This window comes from Petaurus breviceps, unplaced genomic scaffold (genome assembly GCF_028583685.1).
Source record: "Petaurus breviceps papuanus isolate PSGF00001 unplaced genomic scaffold, PetGlider_PUasm1.0 181, whole genome shotgun sequence".
In the NCBI taxonomy this organism is placed as follows: domain Eukaryota; kingdom Metazoa; phylum Chordata; class Mammalia; order Diprotodontia; family Petauridae; genus Petaurus; species Petaurus breviceps.
This window is the reverse complement of record NW_027185784.1, coordinates 25,755,190-25,780,542: the sequence shown is the minus strand read 5'-3', so window position 1 is coordinate 25,780,542 and position 25,353 is coordinate 25,755,190. Positions and strand designations below refer to the sequence as shown.

General features: G+C 38.7%; 1 protein-coding gene across 1 annotated transcript in view; it reads right to left on the bottom strand.

Moving 5' to 3' along the window:
* Positions 1 to 8,765: 8,765 nt before the first annotated feature.
* Positions 8,766 to 25,353, bottom strand: part of WEE2 (WEE2 oocyte meiosis inhibiting kinase) — a 40,580-nt gene continuing 23,992 nt past the window's right edge. Inside the window, exons 5-13 of the mRNA XM_069086993.1 lie at positions 24,759 to 24,810; positions 22,373 to 22,545; positions 20,766 to 20,887; positions 15,890 to 16,036; positions 14,278 to 14,385; positions 14,069 to 14,154; positions 12,308 to 12,478; positions 10,138 to 10,280; positions 8,766 to 8,928 (exon numbers count right to left, since the gene is read on the bottom strand). Coding sequence (XP_068943094.1) covers positions 8,766 to 8,928; positions 10,138 to 10,280; positions 12,308 to 12,478; positions 14,069 to 14,154; positions 14,278 to 14,385; positions 15,890 to 16,036; positions 20,766 to 20,887; positions 22,373 to 22,545; positions 24,759 to 24,810 — 1,165 coding nt within the window. The remainder of the gene's footprint in view (positions 8,929 to 10,137; positions 10,281 to 12,307; positions 12,479 to 14,068; positions 14,155 to 14,277; positions 14,386 to 15,889; positions 16,037 to 20,765; positions 20,888 to 22,372; positions 22,546 to 24,758; positions 24,811 to 25,353) is intronic.

The following is a 25,353-nucleotide window of genomic DNA, read 5'->3' as shown; positions in this document are numbered from 1 at the left end:
CTATTTAGTGTGTATTTCATTCCCTCCACAAGCCAAAAATCAATGAGAATAAGGTTGACCCATTCCCTTTTGCCTTCATATTCTTCCCCTCCATTGTAACCATTTTCCCTTGCTTCTTCTATATGAGATAGTTCACCCCATTCTGTCTCTCCCCATCTCTTCTCATTATATTCCTCTCACCTCTTAATTTCACCTTTTAAGTATCATCCCTTCCTATTAAATTGGTACTGTGCCCTCTATGTCTACCTGTAAACATATATACACATATTCACATATGTATTCATAGGCCTGTATACCCTCCGATATAGACATATATATATTCCCTTCAACTATTTTCATACTGAGAAAAGTTCCATCAGCTACAATTATCGTTTTTCCATGTAGGAATGTTAATAGTTCTACTTTCATAAGTTCCTTACGGTTTCTTTTCCCTGTTTACCTTCTCATGCTTCTCTTGCTTCTTGTATCTGAATGTCAAATTTTCTATTCAACTCTTGTTTTTTCATCAAGAATGCTTGAAAGTCCTCTGTTCCACAGAATGACTATATTTTCCCCTGAAACATGATACTCAGTTTTGCTGGGTAGGTGATTCTTGGTTCTAATCCCAGCTCCTTTGCCCTCCAGAATATTATATTCCAAGCCCTTCCATCCCTCAGTGTAGAAGCTGCCAGATCCCTGGGTTATCCTGATTGTGTTTCCACAATATTCAAATTGCTTCTTCCTGGCTGCTTGTAATATTCTCTCCTTGATCTGGGAATTCCGGAACCTGGCTGTAATATTCCTAGGAGTTTTTTGGCGGGGACCTTTTTCAGGAGGTGATATAGGTGGATTCTTTCAACCTCTATTTTGCCCTCTGGTTCTAAAACATCAGGGCAGTTTTCCTTGAGAATTTCTTGGAGGATGATTTCTAGGTTCTTTCTTTGATCATGGTTTTCAGGTAGTCCAATAATTTTTAAATTCTCTCTCCTGGATCTATTTTCCAGGTCAGTGGTTTTTCCAACAAAATATTTCACATTGTCTTCTATTCTTTCATTTGTTTGCATCTGTTTAATATCATCTTTGATTTCTCATAAAGTCATTAGCTTCTATTTACTCCAATCTAATTCTGAAGGAATGACTCTCCTCATTGAGCTTTTGAGATTCTTTTTCCATCTGGCAAATTTGGCTTTTTAAGGCATTCTTCTCCACATTTCCTTTTTGAGCTTCTTTTGCCATTTGAGTTAGTCTCTTTTTTTAAGGTAGTATTTTCCTCAGTCAGGCTGTTGACTCTCATTTTGTAATTTTCTTGCATTGTTCTCATTTCTCTTCCCAATTTTTCCTCCACTTCTCTTATTTGCTTCTTAAGGTCCTCTATGGCCTATAACCAGCTCGTATTTTCCTTTGATGTTTTTGTTGCAGGAGTTCTAACTTCGCTGTCTTCCTCCTGTTCCATGCTTTGATCCTTTTTGTCCCCAAAATAGGAGTCTAATGTTGGGTTCTTCTGTTCGCTTTCTTTTCTTTGCCTGGGCATGTTGCCACTCAATTACTTGATTTTTCTTTTTTTTACCGGCATCTTTACTGGGCTTTTTGCCACAGTAGGACTCTGCTACCAGACAGGGGAGCTTCTGTCAGAAAGGCTGGGATTTTCTCAGCTGCTGGAGGTATTAGTTGGGAGCCCTTGCTGAAGCCTCCACATGCTCTGGCAAACTGGACACACACCCCAGGACCTCCACCCTAGACCACAATCCAGATCCAAGCAGGTTAAAGCAAGAGCGAGTACCCCTCAGACTGGTGGCTTGGTCCCCCTACACTCTGCAGGCCAGGAGCTGAAGCTGCCATGTGGCAGCAGCAGCTGCACCACAGCCCTCAGCGGCTTCCTGGTGGCAAAAGCCGAGGCACTCCCAACTATGAGGTCCCAAAGTCCATACTGCACTGACCTCTCACTTTGTCCTTCGCATCTATGTGTTGATAAATTTGGAAAGGACCACAGCGGCAGCTGGTCAGGCCCGCCCTGGGGCTAAAACCTTAGCATGGAGCTGGGCTCAGCTCCCAGAACACTGCGCTGGACATTCCTGTCGGGTTGTCCTCAGCGGAAGGTTAGCTTCTCTGTGTCATTTTGTAGATTCTGCAGCTCCAAAGTTTGTTTAGAGTCGCCTTTTACATGAATTGGGGAAGGTTGAAGCCGGGAGCCGGGCGGAGGACCTGCTTCTTCTCTGCCATCTTGACTCCACCCCCTATCCAAGTAATTAAAAAAAAAACCCTTACCCGTACATCAACTGATTCTATTACAGATAATGTTCCATACAAGTAGTCTCTCATCTCTTTAAAAAATTTTTTTAAGGAGTTGAATTTTCTCATCTCTTCTTTGGGAAGAATCTTGGGATCCTCTCTCATATGAAGATTTTTTCCAAGGCAACCTCTAGACTTGAGTGAAAAGAGTGAAAATAGGAAAGAATATAACAGTGTCTTGCACAGAGTATGAATGTATTTGTTGGACTGAGTTACTTCTTCAGAGTCCAGGAAGGGATTAGAGATGGTAGTTTAATTTAAGACCAGAGCATAAAGATACCAGTAAAACTTCAACCATAAAGATATGGGGGAACTTGAGTAGCACATAATCCCTGCAAAGAATTATTTGTGATTTTCTTTATAAATGTGCAATCCCCCATGGTAGAGTCACATTATAATTTGATCCTCTGCAAAGCTAACTGCTCAGGTTAAATGTTTCAAGGACATGAAGTATTACACTGGCTGTGGACATATATAACCACAGCCATTAAGTAACTAAGCATTGCTAGCAAGTAGCCTTTTATTTTCTACAAATTTCTTGATATTGAAACCATCACAAGCTACTAAAAACTGTTTGTTTTGTTTTCTTCACAAAGGTCCCTCCCCGCCTATGATTGGGAAATCATGAGCCTTTCTAGTATAAATGCTTGCTAGCCAAATTTGTGTTTGATTTAATACCACCTTTGTACTGGATAACCCCTTGCCTGAAATGTTCTGTCCTCATCTCTGCCTCTTACCATCCCTGGCTTCCTTCAAGTATAAGCTCAGATCACACCTTTGGGGAAAGTCCTCCCTAGGCCCATCAGCTGCTAGTCCCTCCCTCTCTGAGATTACATTTCATCTGCTCCTATATCCCTTGTCTGCACCAAGTTACTTACATATCTCCCCTAAAAGAACATGAGCAACTTGGGGGCAGGGACTATTTCTGCCTTTTTATGTAACTCCAGTGCTTAGAACAGGGCCTGGCTAAATAAATGGTTGCTAATTGACCTTAAATACACCCTTTCAAGATTCAATGCCTAGCTAACAAAGCATCTTGCCTTTTCACTCTAGCAAGTTATTTTGCTAGAGTCCTTAAGTTGTGCTCCCTTAGGTATGTCATATCTTTTCTGAGGGCGTATTTTATCGAGGCTCAAATCTTCCTTTCATCTCACCCAGTCTGTCGTTGGCACTTGAAGATATTGTCACTAGCCAATTCAGGGATATTGCTAGGATGCTAATGGAAGATGAAAAGTCTAATAACTTCTGGTTCTGAAGTCCACATGTTCTCCAGTCAAAACAAGCCCTCAGAAATGGTTCTCTCTTCTGAGACCAGATTCTTGAGTCTCTTAGGCCCAGACATGCTCAATATTTTATAGGCGACCCATAAGGTGTGACCAGATTTCCTCCATCAATTTGAACCCATTTCCTCTTTAACATAATTTCAGTTGATCAAAGAGTTTTTCCACAGTCTAAAATCTATGATTGATTGACTCAAGTATTCACAGGGCTCAAGTATCTTAATACTTTATATGGGGTGAGGCCATTTACTTAACCCCCTTGAGACAGCAATTTGAGGGTCTAATTTCAAGTTATTTTTAATACTTAGTTTGAATGGCTCTCAGAACTCAAAGAAATCCCACAAAGCTCCAAAGGGAAATGTAGAATTGGTTTTACTTCCTTAAGCACAATACTTGCTTTTCAGTCATCCATCAGTTACACAAAGTTTTGTTGAAATTTGACTAAAAACATTTCCATCTTCACTAATATCAATCAGTTGCTCTTGCAAAATAATTGGAAGGGATTGCATTTTCAAAGTTTTTAACAAATGGATTCAATTCACCAACTTTTCATTGGCAAAATTTTTTGTAAATATGTTTAGAAGATTGTTCTGAGTTCATCTGTACATATGTGTAATTCTGTAAATAACACATTTACATAATTTTGGTAATATAAGGAGGTTTTAAAATATCTAATTATGATGGCTTTATGCTATCAACTGATCTCAAAAGCATAGCATATTTGTAGAGAGGTTCATCAATGACAGTGAATATAATCCACCCATGATAATTAAGATTTTTGGCCAACTTCCGTCAAGTTTGAGTAGTCATTGTTTTTAACCTCATAACGTGTCTAAGAGAAGAACTCATATTATGAGCACAAAAGGTGTTGGCTCTGCCATCTTAATGCTTACCTGTACTTAATTACCTTACCTTACTTATAGTTGCATTTACTTACTTTAGTAGTATTTTCAAACTGTAGTTTCTTTGTAGGGATCTTTTTAAGTCATTTGTCCATTTTGTCAGGTTTAGTTTAAACTAGATGATATGATCTATAAATGTACTTAACTAGATACATATATCACAATAAGTCACAATGTACCATAAATAAGTGAGTCATTATTAATTCTCCCATGCTGTGGACAGACTATCTTCCCTCAGGATAGTCTGTATACCTTGTATATGAAACAGTATGACTATCTAAAATACATACCAGATTGGTGGAGAGGGGACACACTAGTGTCAGCCTATATATTCAATATTTGTAAAGCTGATTTCTCACTCAAGATGAAAATAGAAACTTTAACGTTTTCTTCCCTTACTCCTAAGGATTTTGCATACTTTGGTTCAAAGCACACTGGTGGAAAAGGTGTATGAATTTGTGAATCTACCAGTCAAAATTAGCTCTGAGTCCCCATCCCACCACCCACATTTTTTTTGTTCTATATTTCAATCAGTGTTTTAGTCATTTCACTTTGGTCTAATGGAATTGGCTCCCTAGGGCAGCAGTTATGCTGCATGTAGCATTTTTGTCTCTTAACATAGGATCAATAAGTATTATAGTACTTAATAACCTGAGACACAGTGCTCTCCCAAATCCCCAAAATTCCCTTGCCATCTTCCAAAGTAGGATCATACCCTCCTGCTGTCATTGGTCCTCTTCAAGAACAAAGAACCAGCAACAACTTTAAAATCAGAAGTCACAGACAATGTACTGTTGGAATTCTCCCTTGGGCAGGAAGCAGGAGATAGAGTGCTAGGCCTAGAGTCAGGAAGATTCATCTTCCCAAATACAAGTCTGGCCTCAGACACTAGCTGTATGACCCTGAACAAGTCATTTAACCCCATTTACCTCCATTTCCTCATCTGTAAAATGAGCCAGAGAAGGAAAAGGCAAACTATTTCAGTATCTTTGCCAAAAGAACACCAAATGAGATCATGAAAAAATCAGACACAACTGTAATGACTGAACAATGACCACATAGGATGTTTGACTCATTTCCCATAAAACTGCTCATTAGGAGCTCTGGAATTCTCTGCTCAATGGAGCCATATAAGCTAGCATTTGAGATTGAGTGGATCCCAACAAAGTTGGTCATCTAAGTTGGGCTGTTTTTTTTGTTTTGTTTTGTTTTTTACCTCATCTGGTCACAGATCACCCATAACAGAAAAGGGAGAATAGAGTTAACCAAGTCTAGCAAGGTACTTCAACTCAACCTGTCTCTGCTTCCCTTTCTTTTTGAAAAGTTGCTGGACAGCATCATTTCCTCTAATCTTCTAGTCCCAAAACTCCTGCTGTTGCTCCTCATGGTGCAGGGAAAAGGAGAAAATGAAAGTTGGAGAACTGAGCACACTGCAGCAAATTACTGCATATATTACAGCAAAATGCATATCTTTAGCATTTACTTACTTGTGCATCACTAATTTGTGTACCTGCTAATACAATATAAAAACTTTAAGTGTAGAGGGTGCTTCATTGTCTATCATAGAACTGGAGTGTTGGAAAGGTTTTCAACAGTTTAACCCATACATGAAAGAAATCCCCACTATAACATACTCGACAAGTCACCATTCAGCCTCTGCTTGAAGACTTCCAAGAAGAGAGAAGGCACCATACTTCTCTGAGCAGACCATTTCTCTTTGGGACAGGCCAAATTGTTAAAGAAGTTTTCCCTTAATGTCAAGCCAAAGATCACCTCTTTGTAAACTTCTACCCACTGTTATTTGGCTCTGGGGCAAAAGAAAGTAAATCTAATCCTTTCATATATATGAAGACAGCTATCACATCCCCTCCTGATTTTCTTTTCTCTGGTTAGCCTCAATTCCTGGTATCCCCAGCATACACATAGCTAGGGTTCCATAAATGTTTGTTGAATAGGGGAAGCCTGTCATCACAGGGCAGGATGACTGAGCTCCTTGGTATTCTAAGCTTATTGTTGGGAATTCAGGTATTTATGTACTAATACCTACCAATGAAAAAGACAGTGTGATATAGTGGAGTCCCAGGCTTAGTTTAAAGAAGACCTGGTTTCAGATTATGTCTCTAGCACTTAGTAGCTACTGATCTTTAGGCAAATTGCTTAAGTCTATGCAATTCAGACAATTTCCAAGGACTCATCTACCAAGTCACAAATAGTTGAGACAATTTCCCCCATACCAAAGGGATTACAGATTCTTTGTTTATCCCCATACTTATTGCTAAGAGCTAAGACAAAAATATAACCATGGCCTCTTATGCACAGTATATGGCATTATCCCTACTTCTATCCTTAATTTTTTTTTTTTTTTGCTTTTTGGAGAGGGGAGAATGAGGCAATTGGGGTTAAGTGACTTGCCCGAGGTCACAGAGCTAGTGTTAAGTGTCTGAGGTCACATTTGAACTCAGGTCCTCCTGACTCCAGGGCCGGTGCTCTATTCACTGCGCCACCTAGCTGCCCCTCTATCCTCAATTCTTACACAGCAAGAATATCACCTAAATAATTTAGGTGTGAACAAAAGGAAAATAGTGGGTATAGTTGAGGGAAAGCAGGACATACCAAAGAATAGTGGGAGGAGAATGAACACACACACACAAAAATTTATGCAGAAAGTACCTTTCTTACTCTTAGATGGCAATTTTTAGAAAGGGGGGGGTGGGGATCCCAGTTTTTCTGAAATACTATAAGGGGGCACCATGCCTCATTTTCTCATCTACTTATTTTATAGCGGGGGTGGGGCTGAGGGACACGGGGGTGAGGGGCATTACTTCAGAGCTTTTTCCTCAATTTACTTCTGAAAATGGGAATGGGATTAAGAAAAAGAAGGGCCAGTGAGGTGATACAGTGGATGGAGTACCAGGCCTAGGAGCCAGGAAAACCTGAGTTCAAATACAGCCTCAGACACTTATTAGCTATGTGACCCTGGGCAAATCACAATGCCTATTCGCCTCAGTTTTTCATCTGTAAGATGATGACACACTGGAGAAGGGAAATGGCAAACCACTACAGTATCTTTTCCAAAAAAAAAAACCCAGAGACAAAGTTTATGGAATCACAATCAGACACAACTGAATGACTAAACAACAAAAATAAGAAAAAGGATGGATATATTCAAATAGAATATAACATTTAGATAATTAACAGCTGTCTTCATTAGACCTGGAGGTATTTCCAAATAGATTTTGTCAAATCTTTATGTAGACAATAGTACATAGAGTAGCCTAGTTGTTTACTTGTTAGAATGTAAAAATATTCCAAAGACTTTTCAATATCAGCTTCTTGAACTCTTCTCCAAATGAATAAGAAGTGCTTTTGTCAATAGTTTTTCAAGTTACTGACTGTCCTGTCCAAAAGAAAAGAATTTTCCCATGTTTGGCTTTGGAAAAATAAAACCTTTATTTATATATGTTCTGTTCATTTAAAAAAGATGGAAAGGGGAAAACGACTAAAATTAGTCTCTTTAAAAATCACTAGAAACAAAGCCAAATTCAAGTTTTAAAATCAAAAGAAACTAGTGATCCCTAGCAGGGAAAATTAAAGCCAAACAGCCACCAGAAGGAAAAGGGCAAGATTGTTTCGTCACAGCTTGCTGGCAACCTCAAAAGTATTCCTATTTGCAAGTACAACTTCTTGTTTCAATTAATGGCTAGACTACTCATAACTATAGGAAGAACAGAGAATGTTCTCTCCCTCCAGAAAATATATTAGAAGAACCACTAGTTCCAAACCCATTAGGAATTCTCTTTTGGGAGCAGACCTTACTTCCAAAGTTGAAGCAAAGATCCCCTCTCTCTCTAGGCAAAATGATATCTTCTGAGCATCCTTTTTGAAGTGCTACAATCACTACCTCTCAGCCAACAAAGTCACTTGAATACCTTAACATTTCATCAATCTCAGAGTCCAAAAACTCTTTTGTATCTGCACTCAAATGCACTGAATGGTGGAGTCTAGGGGTGTGAGGGTAGGCAGAGAGAAATGCCTACCAATTAGTATTCTTTTTTCACGTCTGTATCCAATTGAAAAGCCAATATACTTTTAGGGAAGAACTAGACTTAGGATACAAAGTCCAGAAAGAACTTGCAGCAGGAAGTTGCAGTCATTCCTATTGACCACTTTCCCATTTCATAGCAACAGTAAGTAGTATCAAGGTCCAGGTTGGAGGAGTCATCAAATGTTTCTAGAGCCATACCTACAAAGTGGGGCTGGTTAGAATGAAAGGGAGCTCTTCCAGAGGTTGTGTGGAAGGGGAAGAAGACTATGCTTACTCAGATTTCCCAAAGGTGAAACTATGTGACCTTTTGGTTTTCCCTCCCACCAATCTACTGGAGCTATTGCCAGTTTCAGCAATGAACCCAAGGGATCCAGGAGAGCATTGACTGGTATCTTCTTGGTGGTTCTGGGCAAGATGAACTTCTTTTAGCTCCCTAAGACAAAAAAAAAGTTTGTTTTGTTTGATCTAGTCAATTATTAACAGTTGTGGCAGACTTGTCTTCCCAGTGGGGGTGGGTAAGGAGGGGAGAAGGGAGAGAATCTGGAACTCAAAAGTTTTTTTTAAAAAATTGTTTTTACATGCAACCAGGAAATAAGATACCGTGTTTCCCCAATAATAAGACCTATCCCGAAAATAAGCCCTCCCCTTACTGTGTAAGATTCCTCTAAAATAAGCCCTCCCCCGAAAATAAGCCCTATTGAGATTGCTACTGTAGTGAAGGTGATCCCCTGTGCTACATGCTACATTACAGTACCCTCTGTATGCACTGTACCCCCCCCCAGGTGAAACACACACCGCGCTCCGAGCTGCATGTTTATTACCTGTTTATTAAAATTGCTGTCAATGTTCATTAAAATAAGCCCTCCCCTGAAAATAAGCCCTCTGGTGTTTTTCTGTCCAAAAAAATTAATAACAGTGTCTTATTATCGGGGAAACACGGTATACAGGCAATGGGGTATATAGAAATCTATCTTGCCCTACAAGAAAGTAAGGGGCGGGGGGGAATGGAGGGGATATAAGAGAGGGCAGATTGGAGGAAGGGATATTCAGTATGTTTGCTATCTTGGGGTGGGGGGATAAGGGAGAGATGGGAAGCAAATTTGTAACTCAAAATCTTGTGGAAATGAATGTTGAAAATGAAAAATAAGTAAATAAATAAAGCAGTTGTGGCTGGGACAGTTTTACAAGTCAGAAAGTATAATTAAAATAGCATGAGAGGAAACTATTAATGCTGCCCCCCACTTTACTGTTTTCACATATACACTGTTATGATTAGGACTAGTCATGTGGCAAACGAACTCATTTACAATAGTTTTGCCAGTCAGAGATAACTAACCAAAATGGGAAAACAAAAACAAAATAAAAAACCAAAAAGCACCGATGTAGTAGCAGGCAGCCATCCATTTCTCCCATATTATGACTAAGACATGAGTGTACTCAAAAGCCAAGACTGTCTTTCAGGTGAGACTGAAATTCTTCAAGATTAGTTTCCTCTATTATATTGTGGTATTATGTGACTCCATATGACAAACTAAAACCATTGGGCTCTTTTAATTAATGGCAACCATATATATGTCTCCAAGCTATAAACATGAGTTCTCCTTGACTAGATTCTTTATTGCCTCTAATATTCAGAACTCACCTCTCCAACTCAGCCGTCTTGGACTTTTCTCTGTCCAGCTCCTTCTGAAGCTTTGCAGTTATACCCAAATAGGGTCTGAGGACTGTGTTTCTAGCCAAAGCTGCTGCTGTTGGTCTCTCCTCTGGTTTAGGATGGATCATAAGCTGTGAAAGGAAGTAAAGTATTAGTATCTTAAATGTGATCCTTTCTGAAGATTTTAAAGCTCTTGACTTCTCTCATGCAATAATATGTAATTATTTAACAATCAGCTCTCTGAGGGAAAATGTACATACAACACATTTACTTTAATCTGCATTAACATTTTCTCCATCCCTTTAAGTCTAGACAATCAACAGAAAAATAAATTAAGCCCTGATTTCTAGAATTTTCCAGTTTCTGAGGTGTAAATAATCATATTAAAATTTAACAGTTGGCTCTCTTGAATTTGTTCAAGATGGCTCCAGCAGACCTCTGACTTTATGCCCCTTGACACTATTGACCACCTGGTCTTCTTTGTGATATTCCCTTCTCTTCACACTCAGTTCCTCTTATTGTTTAACTGGTCCTCCTTGTTATCCCTTTCTAGAAATTCTTCCTCTTGCTCCTAACTGGGATCATTTCTAAAGGATCCATCATCTGCTTCTGTATCTTTCTAAGCTTACCCAGTCTCATAGCTTCCATCTTGTCTCTGTGTAGATGACTCCAAAGTCCATGTTTGTTTTAACTTTTCCACCTTAGTTTCAGTCTCATATATACCACTTATTAGACATTTCTAATTAGATATCCAATTTCCACAATTTTAACAGGTGTAAATCAAATCCTTTCTTCACCCTGCATAAAAATGCTTCTTTTTTAGACATCTCTTTTTCATGAAGATACTACTGTCTAGTCTAAGAACTAGGGAACATTTAATGCTTTTTTTCACCCTTCATATCCAGTTAAAGCCTATCATTTGTCTCTGAAAAATCTCTAACATCCATCAACTTCCTTTTCATTTTTACAGCAACCATTCTTGTGCCATTTCTTAACTACTTCATGTCTGAATTATAACAATGGCTTCACTGCTACATTTGTCTCTGGCTTTTCCCTTCTTAATCCATTCTGTGCAAAGTTTCCACATAAGGTCCCTTGCAAAACAAAAAAACATTACATGAATAAATATTGTTAAAAAGAAAAAATAGCTTAATTAAAATAGCCAACATTTATAAAATAATTTAAGATTTTCAAACAACTATATGCATATATGATAGTTGATCCTTATGACAATCCTTCGAGGTAGGTGCTATTATTATCCCCATTTTATTATTCACAGAAAGGCAATATAAGAAATCCATCACTTCTACCCCATCGTTCCATGTACTTGACTATCACCAAGTAACTTGGCTTTTGAGTTCTCCAACCACATAGCCTCAGTCTTCCTAGTTTTATCGTTTCCTGCCTCTTTCCTACATGTACTGTATTCTCCTATAGGATCTAAGCTCCTAAAATACAGGAGATGTACCATTTTAAAATTTGAATCCTCAGTGCCTGGCACATAATAAATGGTTATTTATACATACTGATCATGGGAACCAGCTACTTCACTTAGAAGTGACTAAATTGCCTCAAATAATTTCCATGCATCTTTGCCTTTGGCCATGGTTTTCTCCCTCCCTGGAGCTTCTGGAATGATCTCCTTACCTGGGATGGCTCTACTGAAACAGAGAGGAAGAGGGAATATAAGAAGTGCAGAAGTAGTAAAAACAAAATTTATTTTTAAAGGGGGAGGAGAGAGAAAAGCTCCTTGAAGACAGGGACTGTAGACTTTTTTTTCCTTCTCCCTACTCTCCCTACCATCTAACCTTAGCATAATATTGAGTGTAAGAAGCACAAAAATACTTGAACTGAAAGTGCTTTCCCCCCTCAAAGCACAAAAGACAGACGGCCTTTTTAAAGTGTTATAAAAATTATAAAAAGTCCAGACAGTAAGCAGCTTTTAACCATTCCCTCTTACACTCCAAGTTCAAATCTTTGTACCTCATGACCCTGACCCTGTCTTGATATCTTCCTGATCTGCTCTATTTAGAACATTCTCTTAATCTTTCCCCTTCCTTCCACTCTACCTCCAACAATACAATATGCTCTGTTCTTCTCACCCAACTTCTACCCCCCCCCTTCCCAAATGCCAACCTAATGTTATAAGAGATACCACCTTAAGCAAGTTGTAAAAGTCTTCAGAGAGCTTCTGTGGGAGATCTGGAAGGTTGCCTCGACGGATATGATGCCAAGGCTCATCATTCCCTGGTAATGACTTTGCCCCTGCAGCCACAGCAATTGTCAACCCAAGGGCAAACACATCTGCTCTAGGCAGGTTTCGATAGTCCTTCCAAAAAAAAAAAAAAAAAGAAAGGTAAGGAGTCTACTAATGGTAATGAGACCAGGCAAATGGTCTCTAGGAGAAACCTCAGTTATTTTCTCAAATACACAGGAATATAAATATGTACATTTTGGACTTATTTTCTTTGTTCCTGGAAGGAAGAAAAAAGATTAAAAAATTTTTTATACTGAGCACTCATAGGCACTTGTGAATTTTGAGGAACCTGACTATAGCCACAACCACACTGGCATACCCAGGATGGCTACTGGCACAGGTTCTTAGAACTGCTTTACTAGGAAAGATAGCTGTTTAAGGGGTCAACAATCTTTTAAAATTATATTCACTAGTTCAGGGGAAAAGTCAGCACGCTGAATTTCAGAGAAAATACAAGCAGAGAAATAAAGACCAAGAGACAGGGCTCTGACTGCCTGAATCAACTATATACTTTACATACATCTCTGGATTGAGAGAGCCCTTACATCTGAGCAGTCGGGGAGCTCTGAACATATGGTCACTCAGAATCTCAACCAGGAAATCACAGGATCCTTCTCAGAAGTGAGCCACCCAAAGCAAAATACCAACTCAGAGTGTGTGTGTGTGTGTGTGTGTGTGTGTGTGTATATGTATATATATGTATATATTTCTCAGAGCCAGAAGGCATCACAACCCTCCTGACTCAGTGCCTAATTAGAAATTAGCAAAAGGTGTGAAAGCGTTCCTACAAGCAAGCCTCCCCTAAGCCAGCTTCCCTTAATGGTCTCCACGTGAGGCCTATTAATGGGTGGGGAAGATCTTAAATCCCATTAACATTACACTGACAGAACCAGGATATGCTCAGGGAGGAGGATTAAAAAAAAAAAAAAGATAATACACATAGATGTACAGGAAAGAGAATTCTTTCCCTTCCCCCATTATCAAAGCCACGAAGGGATGCCATCTTATTCTATATTTCATGACAAATATATTCAAAGATAGATTTCCAAAGCCATTGCAGTTACAGGAGCACTCAGCAGTACCAGAAGTATTAGGGAGTGAGGGGAGGGGTGAAATGAAGGCTTTACAAACAGGAGCTTGACAGAAAAATAACTTTTGAATATATCAGACCTCAGGGCTAGAACTATTTTTTTTTAATCTTTTTCTTCATATCACCTAGAATATAAAAGGTACTTAATAATAAATACTTAACCTGTACTGGTCCATAACAAATAAGAGATTCATCTAGGTTAGTAGTTCTCAAACTATTTTTATATTCTTAAAAACTAAGAGACCCCCCCCCAAAAAAAAAAACTTTTGTTTATGTGGGTTAAATCTATCAATATTTATTATGCTAGAAATTAAAGTGACTTATTATTATGAAAATAGTTTTGACCTTGCAGACTACTTGAAAAAGTCTCAGGGGCCCCCAGACCACACTTTGAAAGGCACTAATGTAGGAGAATATTTATTTGCAGTCTCTCTCCTACATCTGGGCTGGGAAAGTGATTCTATATATTATCATAGGGATACCTTTACATTACCTGCATATCTGAATGTCAGCAGGTTCAGCATCTGTCAGTACCTACCATCCCCAACTACCTCCCTGATTTACAGCTGTACCTCTTGTAAAATCTCATTGGCCAAGAAGCGACTATCTCCCTCTTCTACCTGGGGGTTCTGGATTGAAGTTACAAGGCCCAGATCACCTAAGAGAAAGAAAGAATCACTTTAAATGAGATCTCTCCTGGAAAAACTACAACAGGAAAGGAATTATCAGTACAGATTTCATCAGACTGCAATCAAATGGTATAGCGAGAAGGCAGCCTCACCAATTTTATACATCACATTAGCAGAAAGGAACCAGTCATCTTCATTCTCCCCTTCTTCTGAGACATATGCAACATCATCTTCTTGTTTTTTACAGATGAAGATGTTACCTGTACAGAGTTGGATTTATTAAAGAGTTAATATGTCTCTTCTCCCCAGAGAGGAGAAAAAAAAAATTGGAAAATATTTTATTTTGAATAAAGATTCTTGAAATTCTTTTATTGCATGACTACATCTTTCAGGGCTCCTTTCCCCTCCTCATAGTCCTTTCCTTTCCATCCTTGCAACAATGCCTGTCGTCTCTTCGTTGACATTTCTCTCATCTTTAACCTGATGCAATGCAATTAGATTAGATATGGATTATGGGCTATGACCAGGATCTGGCATCTGCTCCTCATGCAACAACACTCCATTTTCATCAGACCATCTTTTTCAAGTGCTAAACTACCTGACAAGAATAAATGAACACTCATAAGAATGGCAATTATGGTATCTTGAGAGCTTTTTTATTTGTTTCTCCACCAGCATTTGATATAGGGCTTTGTATATTTGTTGTTGTTCAAGTCATATGGAACTCTACATGACTACATTGCCTTGGTCCATGGGCTTTTCTTGGCAAAGACAGTGGCGTGATTTCTTATTTCCTTCTCCAGTGTGCCCCCATTTTACAAATGAAGAACTGAGGAAATAGGCATTAAATGACTTGCCCAGGGTCACACAGGTAGTTGGTGTCTGAGATCAAAACTGAACTCAGATCTTCCTGACTCCAAGTCTGGTGCTCTATTCACCTCAACACCTAGCTGTTCCTAATTCCCTGGGGGCCCTGAGAGGTTAAGGTACTTAACTTAAGGTTAAGGTTCTTAACTTCTATCAGAGCTAGTTTTGTATATAGTAAGCACTTAATAAATGCTTTAGTCATTCATTCAGTTAATGCATGTTAACACTTCCCCCCCAAAATGGCAATTATCTTGATTAATATAAAACACACACTACCATTCTTCTAAAAAAAAACCTGCTGATTTTATATAATTCTTTAGGTTTACAAAACATTTTACATTTATCATCTCATTTGATCCAGACAACCCTTTGAGGTTGGCTCAACAAGTGCCATCATTCCCATTTAACAGATAAATAAAGTGAGGCTCAAAGAAATTAAGTCACTTGCAAATCATACAACCATTCTTTCCTCCAAGTCCTAAAAAGCCAAAAACAAACAAACATACACTGGGGCCAACTCCTAATACTCCAGTTATTAACACTTGACTGCTAAAAAGCACACATTTTATCCTAGCTACTTCTTGACTCAAAAAGGTACAGAAATAGTAGTATAAAAAACAGGTATGCAAACCTATTCAATGAGGAGGTTTTCGCTAACAATTGTAGCAAGACCTTTTAATTTCTGAAGTGAAAAACATATGTAGTTTTGTTCCCCCCCCACCCCCAACTCTAATTTTATTTTTCCTTTTGCCCTCCCACTGGAGAAGGAAGAATTGTGTCTGATGCTAAGCCAGTGAGCAGAAACATTTGTTTTAATACACACACATTTCTGACAACAGATGATATTTGAAAGACACGACAATAGCAGCAAGGAGAAGAAAGCAGAGAAGTACTGACTGGGCTTGATGTCCAGGTGCACCAGACCCGAGTGATGGATATACTTCAGCCCCATGGAGATTTGCAGGAGCATATTCTTGAGTTCTGGCTCTTGGAAGAAATGGCCAAGTTTTTCATTTTCAGACACAGCGGCCTGCAAGCTTCCACCTAGCAGAGAACAACATGCTGAAATCAAATGGGAAGAGTCCAAAGGCAATCATAAAGCTCATAAGCCAATCTGCTAAAAAGAACAAACCCACATGCCTTTGTGTAAAAAAAATCTTCTGTGAGAGGCATGAGGAGAAAGCAAAGGCTTTGGGGGGGGGGGGGGGGAAGGGAAGAGGCCAAAGGAATGATTTTCTAACACCCTCCACAGTACTGAAATAACTCTGTACTGTTCCCACTGTCCTAAACCACCATATGTCCTTTACAGATGACTCGGGCTATGGCCCTCTTTTAGCGGAGATCCATGAACAATTCTTGAGTGGAGTTACTACTGTTTATAATGCCTACTTGTTGAGAAAGTACTTTAGAGGATCCTAAGTGCTCTACATTTGTGAAATCATTGTGAAATCCTAGGAACCACTCTAGGAGGCAGGACTAAGGCAGATGACAGATCTAGAAGGATGCCACTGTGTAAAACTGCATTTAGACACAGTTCTGTTCAAAAGTCTATTTTTCTATGACTAGGAAGAGAAAATACATCATGTTCCTTCTGAGGGACAGAGCACTATAGCAGCTTATATTAAAAGGGAAAAAAAAGTTGCTAGGATCCTGCTTGGGAAGAAATAGTTCAATATGGATGACCTATTCATCAGAAAGGAAGGAATGAGTACAAGGAAAAAGTGAGGAATGTATATCAAGGTGCTTGCCTTCTTACATCAAATTGCTAGCATTTTCAATGAGAGTAGGTGGGGAGAGAAGAGGGGAGAAAATCTGGAACTCAAAGTTTTAAAAATAAATGTTAAAAATTGTTTTTACATGCAACTGGGAAATAAGATAAACAGACAATGGGGTATAGAAATCTATCTTACCCTACAGGAAAATAGAAGGGAAGGGGATAAAAGAAGGGAGGACAGACTGGGAGAAGAGGTAATCGGAATGCACTGTTGGAGTAGGGGGAAGGGAGGGATGGGGAGAAAATTTTGAACTCAAAGTCTTGTGGAAGTAAATGTTGAAAACTAAAAATAAGTTAACAACTACAAAAAAAATTGTTAATTGTAAATGCCATCCTTCTGGCAGGAAACTCAAGTGAATCGATATTATTTGCTATTAACATTTTGCATATATACTTCTTTTTTAAAAGTGAGGGATGGATGGCTGGAAAAAGAATAAATAAATACACAGAACTAGAGCCCCTCAGTAAGTTTTAAGTTAACCAAGTGATCACATCCTACTTGGAAGATGAGGGCACAGATGGTGTTGGAAGAAGTATTCTATGTGGATTTCATGTTTTTTGAAGTCTCACTGTTATGATTCTGGGAGATAAATTGGAAATTATAGCTTCCCAGAGACCAGAGGAAGTGCTCCATAATGCATCTGCAAGTTACTTAATATTTGAAGTTGCAGGCAGGGCAATTATATTTCTTAGCTTCTCAAGAGCCAGAAGACACTCTCCCCTTTTTTTCTCTATTCCATCTCCTCCCTCCTCACTCACCCCCCCAAGTAAACTACTTGATTACAGAGTCTGCTTCTGGAATTAGTATTCCTGGGAATACACAGTGCCTATCACCTAGTAAAGGCTTAATGCTTCTTACTGAATGGACTTAATATGGAACTCTAATGGCACTTGGCAGCCCTCAAGTGAAACAACTCTCTTGTCAAAGGGCTTAGGCCCTTTAACAAGTGTCATGCCCAGTAAGATGATGGTGATGATAATTTTTATACAGCACTTTAAAGTTTTCAAGTTCTTTATATATATTATCTCATTTTATTCTCACAACCACTTTGGGAGGTAGGTGCTTTTATGATCCCCATTTTACAGATGAGAAAACTGACACATAAAGAGGTTAAGGCACTGCCCAAAGACACATGGCTAGCAAGTATCTGAAGTAGGATTTGACCTTGGGTGTTCCTGAATCCAGGGCCCACGCCCTATCCACTGAGCCACCAAGCTAACTGTAATTTGGACAGCTCAGGGTATACTGAATAGGTGGGCAGACCTTTGTTCTCCCATATAGGAGAGCATTTCCAACACTAAAACAGTCAGCCACTTAAATAGTTGAAAACTTGGGCTTCTTTTCAAAAGTTCACCAGGTAAACGAAAACTAAAAATCAGAAACATTTTTTTGGTAGTCCAGACCTGTAAATTCATTAGCATAGGTCATTCATTCATTCCAAAAACCAGTGTGGAAACTCCCCTCAATTCTCTATACAGAGCAGTCTCTGTAACAAAGTTCCCTGGGGCACTTTAGTCAGCTAGTATGTGTGAGACAGAGAATTTGAACCCCAGTTTTCCTGACTCCAAAACTGGTTGTCCACCTCATTATGCCATGAATGCTTCTCTAACCAATGTTAGAATAAACATACAGAACATGGTACTCTGAGGAGGGGATTGAATTAGAAGACAGAGAATCTGGTTTCAAATCTTGAATTCTATAAGAGACCTTGGGCAAGTCATTTCATTTCTCTGGTACTCTGTTTTTTCCACCTACAAAAAGAGTAAAAGGAGGAAGTAGAGATGAGAATGCTAAATAACCTAAGATCCTTTCTAATTCTAAATCCTAGAATCCTATATTAGTTAGAAGGTACCTAGGTCATAACATTTCCTTAAAGCATACTACAGGCTTATCAAAACAAGCCATACAGATTCATTTATTAGCAAGAGGATAAAGGGGGTGACTAGGTGGCTCAATGAATAGAGCACCCGCCCTGGAGTCAGGAGGACCTAAGTTCAAATCTGGCTTCAGACACTTAACACAAAAATTAGCCATGTGACCTTGAGCAAGTCACTTAACCCCAATTGCCCCTCCAAAAGAAGGCAATAAATAAATAAATAAAATAAAAAATAAGACGATAAAGAGTTACACCATTATAGAAAAAGCAATGTGAATTGTGAGATGACTCACTATTTTTGACTAGTTAGACCTAAAGAGAATTTACTATACTCAAAACCCAAGGCACTAAAGCTAGGTCACAATTAATGTGAATAATGAATCTCTTAAAGTAGTTCAAAGTATTTGAACTGGAACTCTGAAGTTATAATTATGTAAAATATGCTTATCGGTTCAAGCTCAATTCATAAACAAAGTATGAATTTGAATAATGCAAGCACTTTAGAAGAAATCACACTCATATTCATTGGAACCTAGCTTTAAAGCTTGTCTGGTGTTGCTACTAGAATTGCAATAGTGTTCCACAGAAGAAATAACCAGTTTGGGTTTGTTTGCTTTTTTTTTTGTAGGAGGTGAGCCAGAACAGAGGAATGGAGGTGGGGCAAGGATATGATGGCCATCACTACTAGGATCCAAGACCTTTTGAGAGATATCTGTTTTAAGCAGAGGCAGGCCCATTCGATACAATGTCATCCTATAGATCCTGGGAATTTCAAACCAATCCATATCCAAAAGGGATTCTCTAAGTTTAACCTAGTGTAGGCCTATTTGGCAGGGACAATTGTAAACAGATGTTTTAAGTTGATCCCACAATTAGAGGTCTTTAAAGTCATCTTATAGTAGGGAGGTTCTTAACTCTTTTTTATGTCATAGATTCCTTTGGTGAAGCCAATGGATCCCTTCTTAGTAAAGTATTTTTTAAATATATATTTAATGCCATCCCAAGATAAGGTCCAAATGGATACATGACCTACATATAAAGAGAGATTTTACAAGAAAAGTAGAAGAAAATGGAACATATTACTTATTAAACTTATGGATAGGCAAACAATTTTTGTATAATAGAACACAGTTAGGTGAAAATGGATAATTTGGATTACATTAAATTAAAAAAGTTTTGTACAAATAAAACAAATGGGGGGAATTTTATAGACTGTCAGATAAAGGCGTCATATCTAAAATATATAGAGAACTTTGTCAAATCTATAAGAATATGAATCATCTCCCCATGGAATAATATTTTTAAGTACATAAAATACATAGGATTATAAAGGAAATCAAGTATGTTGAAATACAGTTATGAAAGTATTAAAAAAGAGTTTGTGAACTCCAGGTTAAGAATTCCTGCTTACATAACTCAAAGGTTCCATCTCAGTATAGTTAGTACACTGAACATGGCTTTACAATGTACAACCTGACTGTAATGAGCCAAGACTAATTTATCATCTTCGTACTTCCAGTACATGGTAGGTGTCTAATAGCATTTTGCTGAATTATTTTCCACACCCTACACATGTGATCTATCCCATATCTACCCTGACATAATTTTATCTGCATTTTATAAACTTCTAACAAGTTCATTATAATTTATAGGGAGGCAAATTGGATCAGATGTTGGACACAAAATGGAGGAATCACTAGCATGGATAGAGACATGTGCCAGATTTGGACATAGTTGAAGTCAAGGAGCAGAAAATGGATTTGCAGGGGCGTCCAGGTAGCACAGTGAGTAAAAGCACCGGCCCCAGAGTCGGGATAACCTGGGATCGAATCCAGGCTCAGACACTTAGCACCACACCCAGAAATAACTGCCCTTATAACCTTGAGCAAGTTACTTAACCCCAATTGCTTTAAAAAAATGGATTTGCAGAGTTCACCTACTTCATTTCCCTACACCTGGGTAAGGGTGCCTTTGAGACCATCCTGTAAATATGCTGCTCCTGTGGGCCTATTGTAGACAATAGATTTTTTCTAAGTCACCAGCAGCTACCATAACATGAGGACAGTTCCTGAAGACCTTGGATTTCATGTCACTCCCTAGAGGCCTGAGTCTCAGTACTCACCATTGCAGTACTCATTCTGAATAATCATGTGGTCATCCTCTGCCCATGCAGAATAGTAACGGACAACATGGGGATGCTGTCCGAGCACTGCATGTGCATAAACTTCTCGCAAAGCTGAGGCTCTTAGAGACAGAAGGACAACAAAATGACAACATGCACAAAATGCTTTGGAATCATTCATACATATAGAAAATAAATACCAATAATGATAGTTTCAGGAGGGAGTTTCTCAGCAGTTATTGCCAAGAAGGCAAATGTGCTTCTATTTCTAGTTCCATTACAAAATGGAAAGTGGGGGGTGGGAAGTATTGTGCACTGTCACAATATAATCCATCATACTTAAATAGGGAAAAAAAGATACTTTCCTCCATCCTGGAATGACTCTTTAGAGTTCAGTGGATAATTGGATTTTAGCCTTTTATCCTACCAACAAAACTATAAACCAGTCAAGAGTATATGACTACACAGGTCCAGCCTTAAGAAGAGTGAGCAATATAAAATGAGCGGGGGAATGGGAAATACATGGAACACGAGAATATAATACTTGGTCAATTTCAGCTCTGAATACAATGACTATATTTTGGACCTACATCTTTAAATTCTGTATTACCTATTTTTCTTATTCCATCCCAACAGGGCTGTAAAAGTCATAGCTAACCTATTTCATATGGCTAACTTCCATAAGAAGAATGGGCAAGTTCAGTATTTTTATACTCAAGGCTAATTAATGTTTTATACCTCTTCACACAAGAATGTTACCTTAGTAACCTGGTGCTAAATGAAGTTTCATTTCCCAATGCCATAGTCAAAGCACAACTTTCATACCAATTGTTTAGTTCTAGGACAAGAAATAGAAGTCAAAGTTGCTAATTTTTCTCATTCATTAAACAAAATCTTGGATGCTTCAACTGTTTGTACAAAAGTTAAAAGGAAACTGTCATAAGCCAACATGAATGTTTTATGGATAGAATTCCTGACCATTGGATATTCCTAGAAGGGTCCTTTCAAGGTAGGCACACATACAGAGGGCTAATTTATGCAAAGTTAAACAACAACAGCAACTAAGAGCTTTGTACAAATCATGCTGCTGAGTGTAAAGCATCAAGTTATTCTGTAAGACTTAATCCCCTGCCTCTGAACCTGAAGTCTTAGAAATGTTATAATAATAGTAACAACAGTAATTAACATTTATATAGTGCTTACCATGTGCCAGGCATTGTGCTAAATGTTTACAAATATTATCTCATTTGAGTGTCCCAACAAGTCTGGGAGGTAGATGATATTATCCCCATTTTATAGGTGAGGAAACTGAGGCAGACAGTGGTTGAGTTACAAAACTATTAAGTGTCTGGGGTTGGATTTGAACTTGAATCTCTCTAACTCCAGGTCTGGAGTTTTATTACTGCACCACCTAGCTGCCCCAATGTTATGAGTGTAACAAGAACACTGGGGGAAAAGGCAAGAAAATTTTGTATAGAGCTTCAAGCTGTGCTCCAATTAAGTATCTAAGGATATATTGAAATATTACCACCTTATGAAATTGTGATGGAAATATTGAATGTTCTGGATGAATTCCTCTACTTCAAAGCAATGATTTTTAAACTTACTCATTTGAGGTTCCTCCCAAACGTCTTGTGGAGCGTTTAATAGCATAAATATATCCATCCAGCCTCTTGATGCACTTGTAGACGGAGCCAAATGCTCCTACCCCAATTTTTTCTAACTCCAGGAATTCTTTTTCATAGCGGGAAACCATGTTGCTTTCTCTCATGACACATCTCTGAGAAGATTGAAGGAAGGGAGGATGGAATGAAATGTGCTAGGAAGGACATAGAAAGGGATTTTAGTCATCTTGCCTTCCTAAACTATTCTAAGGTCATCAGCAATCTTCTAACCAAATCCAAGGGGTTTGTCCTCCTTAACCTTTGATACTAATGGTACCAGTGACTTTCTCTTCATTACATTAATTTTCAATAACTCTGTGTCCTACTAATTTCTTCTCACACCTAATTTTCTTTTCTTCTTGCCCCAAACAATTACTCCAGATATTTGTTCTCTCAATCGTTATTCTAGGTGTTCTGTTTTTCCTCTATTATCCCTTTAAGGAACTCTTCTACCTCTAATGTGTAAACTTCCCAGACCCAAATGGTTTCTAAAACTGTATTTGGTTTTTACAATTTCCAAAGCTAAAGTGATCTTTAATAACACGGTATTGGGGAAATGGGATGACTGCTTATACAACATGGGAAATTAAGAAGTGAGACCTCCAAGAATAAACTAAACTTTGACTTGTATCTCAATTCCCCAAATTTTAATCATTAACAAGTCTTGTAGGCTCATCTCCTGCAAGATTTATTAGTTCATTCTTTACTATATATTTCTAGATGTAAGCTTATTTCACAGTCCTTAGACTACTCATGCCCTCCCAAATGTTCTTCCTATCTCCAACACTGCCCTTCAATATGTTCCAAATATGATGGTAAGAATGGTTTTCTTAAAACTTTATGAGAGAATTTTCTTTTAAAGACATAGGATTTGAGAAGCCTATAGTAACAGTCAATTATCTCACATGAAATTTAAGTTCTATATAGGATTTGAGGCCCTGTCTCTACCTCCACTTAGAGGACCAGTGGCAGAGTGGACAAAGCACGAACTTGAGAGTTGGTGAAATCTGGGCATTGAGGTGGCACAGTGGATAGAGTACTGGACTCAACATCAGGAAGATTCATCTTCCCAAGATTAAATCCAGCCTCGGACACTTACTAGCTGTGTGACCCTGGGCAAGTCTCTTAACCCTGTTTGCCTCCATTTCCTCATCTATAAAAGGAACTAGAGAAGGAAATGGAAAACCACTCCAGTATCTCTGCCAAAAAAATCTCGGGGCGGCCGGGTGGCTCAGCGAGTAAGAGCACTGGCTCCAGTGTCAGGATGACCTGGAGATCGAATCCCGGGCTTAGACACTCAGCACTACACCCAGAAATAACTGGCCGTGTAACCTTGAGCAAGTTACTTAACCCCGATTGCTTAAAAAAAAAAAATCTCAAATGGAGACATGAAAAGTCAAACATGACTTAAAAATGACTCTAAAACTTCCTCATGCTGAGCTATTCAAAGTAGAATGGGATCCCTAGAGAGTAAGAGGATCCCTCTGAATAAAAGTCACCAAGCCTAGCTTTGATGACAGATTGGAGGCATGGGCTGCACTAAACAGCCTTTGAAGTCCCTTTTCATACTTAGATGTTTGATAGCCTCCTCAAGTTGAAGGGGGAAAAATTTAAGTTACCAAATTATTTGGCTGAATTTCTGGGAAGTCAAATTTATATAACTAATCTAGCCAATTACTTTAAATTGAGTTCTAGATCACCTTCTTTCCTCTCCCTTTTCTCTTTGTTTTCAAGAGTCTTGAAATGCATACAATTTCTTCGAATTGGCTTTTTCCAGTTCCTACTATGTTTCTTTTTTTTTGGAGGGCAGTTGGGATTAAGTGACTTGCCCGAGGTCACATGGCTAGTAAGTGTTAAGTGTCTTAGGCTGAATTTGAACTCAGGTTCTCCTGACTCCAGGGCTGGTGCTCTATTCACTTTGTCACCTAGCTACCCCTCCTACTATATTTGGAAACCGTTTATGGATTCCATTAGCAGCCTAGACCCCAACTCTAGTTTTTAAGTTGAACTGTTGCCCACATTTCTCTCATTGGAATGTGTGTTTCCTCCTCTAAACTTCTGATCCTTTACTTCAATCAGTGTTTATTTCTCTCTAATGTCAGATGGGGGCAGCAGTCATTAGATTTAGAAAAGCACCTGAGCTAATCAAACTATAAAAGAAATCCCAGGTTATAAAGATATAGATATTAATATAATAGAAAAAAAGACCCTGGATTAAAATCCAAACAGATCTAGACACTGTGTGTTGTTGCAGACAGATGGCAAATCTCACGAGATACTCATGCTTACATCAGAGTAAAGACTACAGAGCCTTGAAACCCTTCCTCACCTTGGCAGGCAGTCCTTGCACTCCCTGGTCTTCAGAGAAGTCAGATTCCTCACTAGAAAACAAAACAACCCAAACAGAACAACATACACATAAGAAAGCTGTCCTATACCCCTCATCTCCATAGTTAAAGAAACTACTCCTTCGATACCTTTATCAGGTGAGTTACAGAATTACTAGTATAAACAATTTCTAGACATCTATATTGAACCAAGATATAAAGGAGGAAAAGTCATGTGGCTGGTTATAGAGAATCAGTCATGCTCCATGAGGAGGTAGCACTCTGACTGCTAGCCATATCAGAGTTCAATTTTTGCTAACCAGCCAGCCCAGTGGTGGTAGAATAGCTATAAGCATCTTGAGAGGGGATCGCCCAGAGGTAGAGGAAAGAGTCTGCCTTCGCCTCTCATTCCTCTTGACCAAAGGGAGACCTTTGAAAGGCCCCCAAGAATTATTTAGTCTTCCCAATCATGGTAACAGACACTCTAGTCATATTTACTGTCAGCTGCACTGCTTTTGGAATCCTTTGAACCTCTCCTTCATGTCCTCATTCCATAGTAAACTCATATTTGGGAAATCTCATTCTGCCTACTACTCT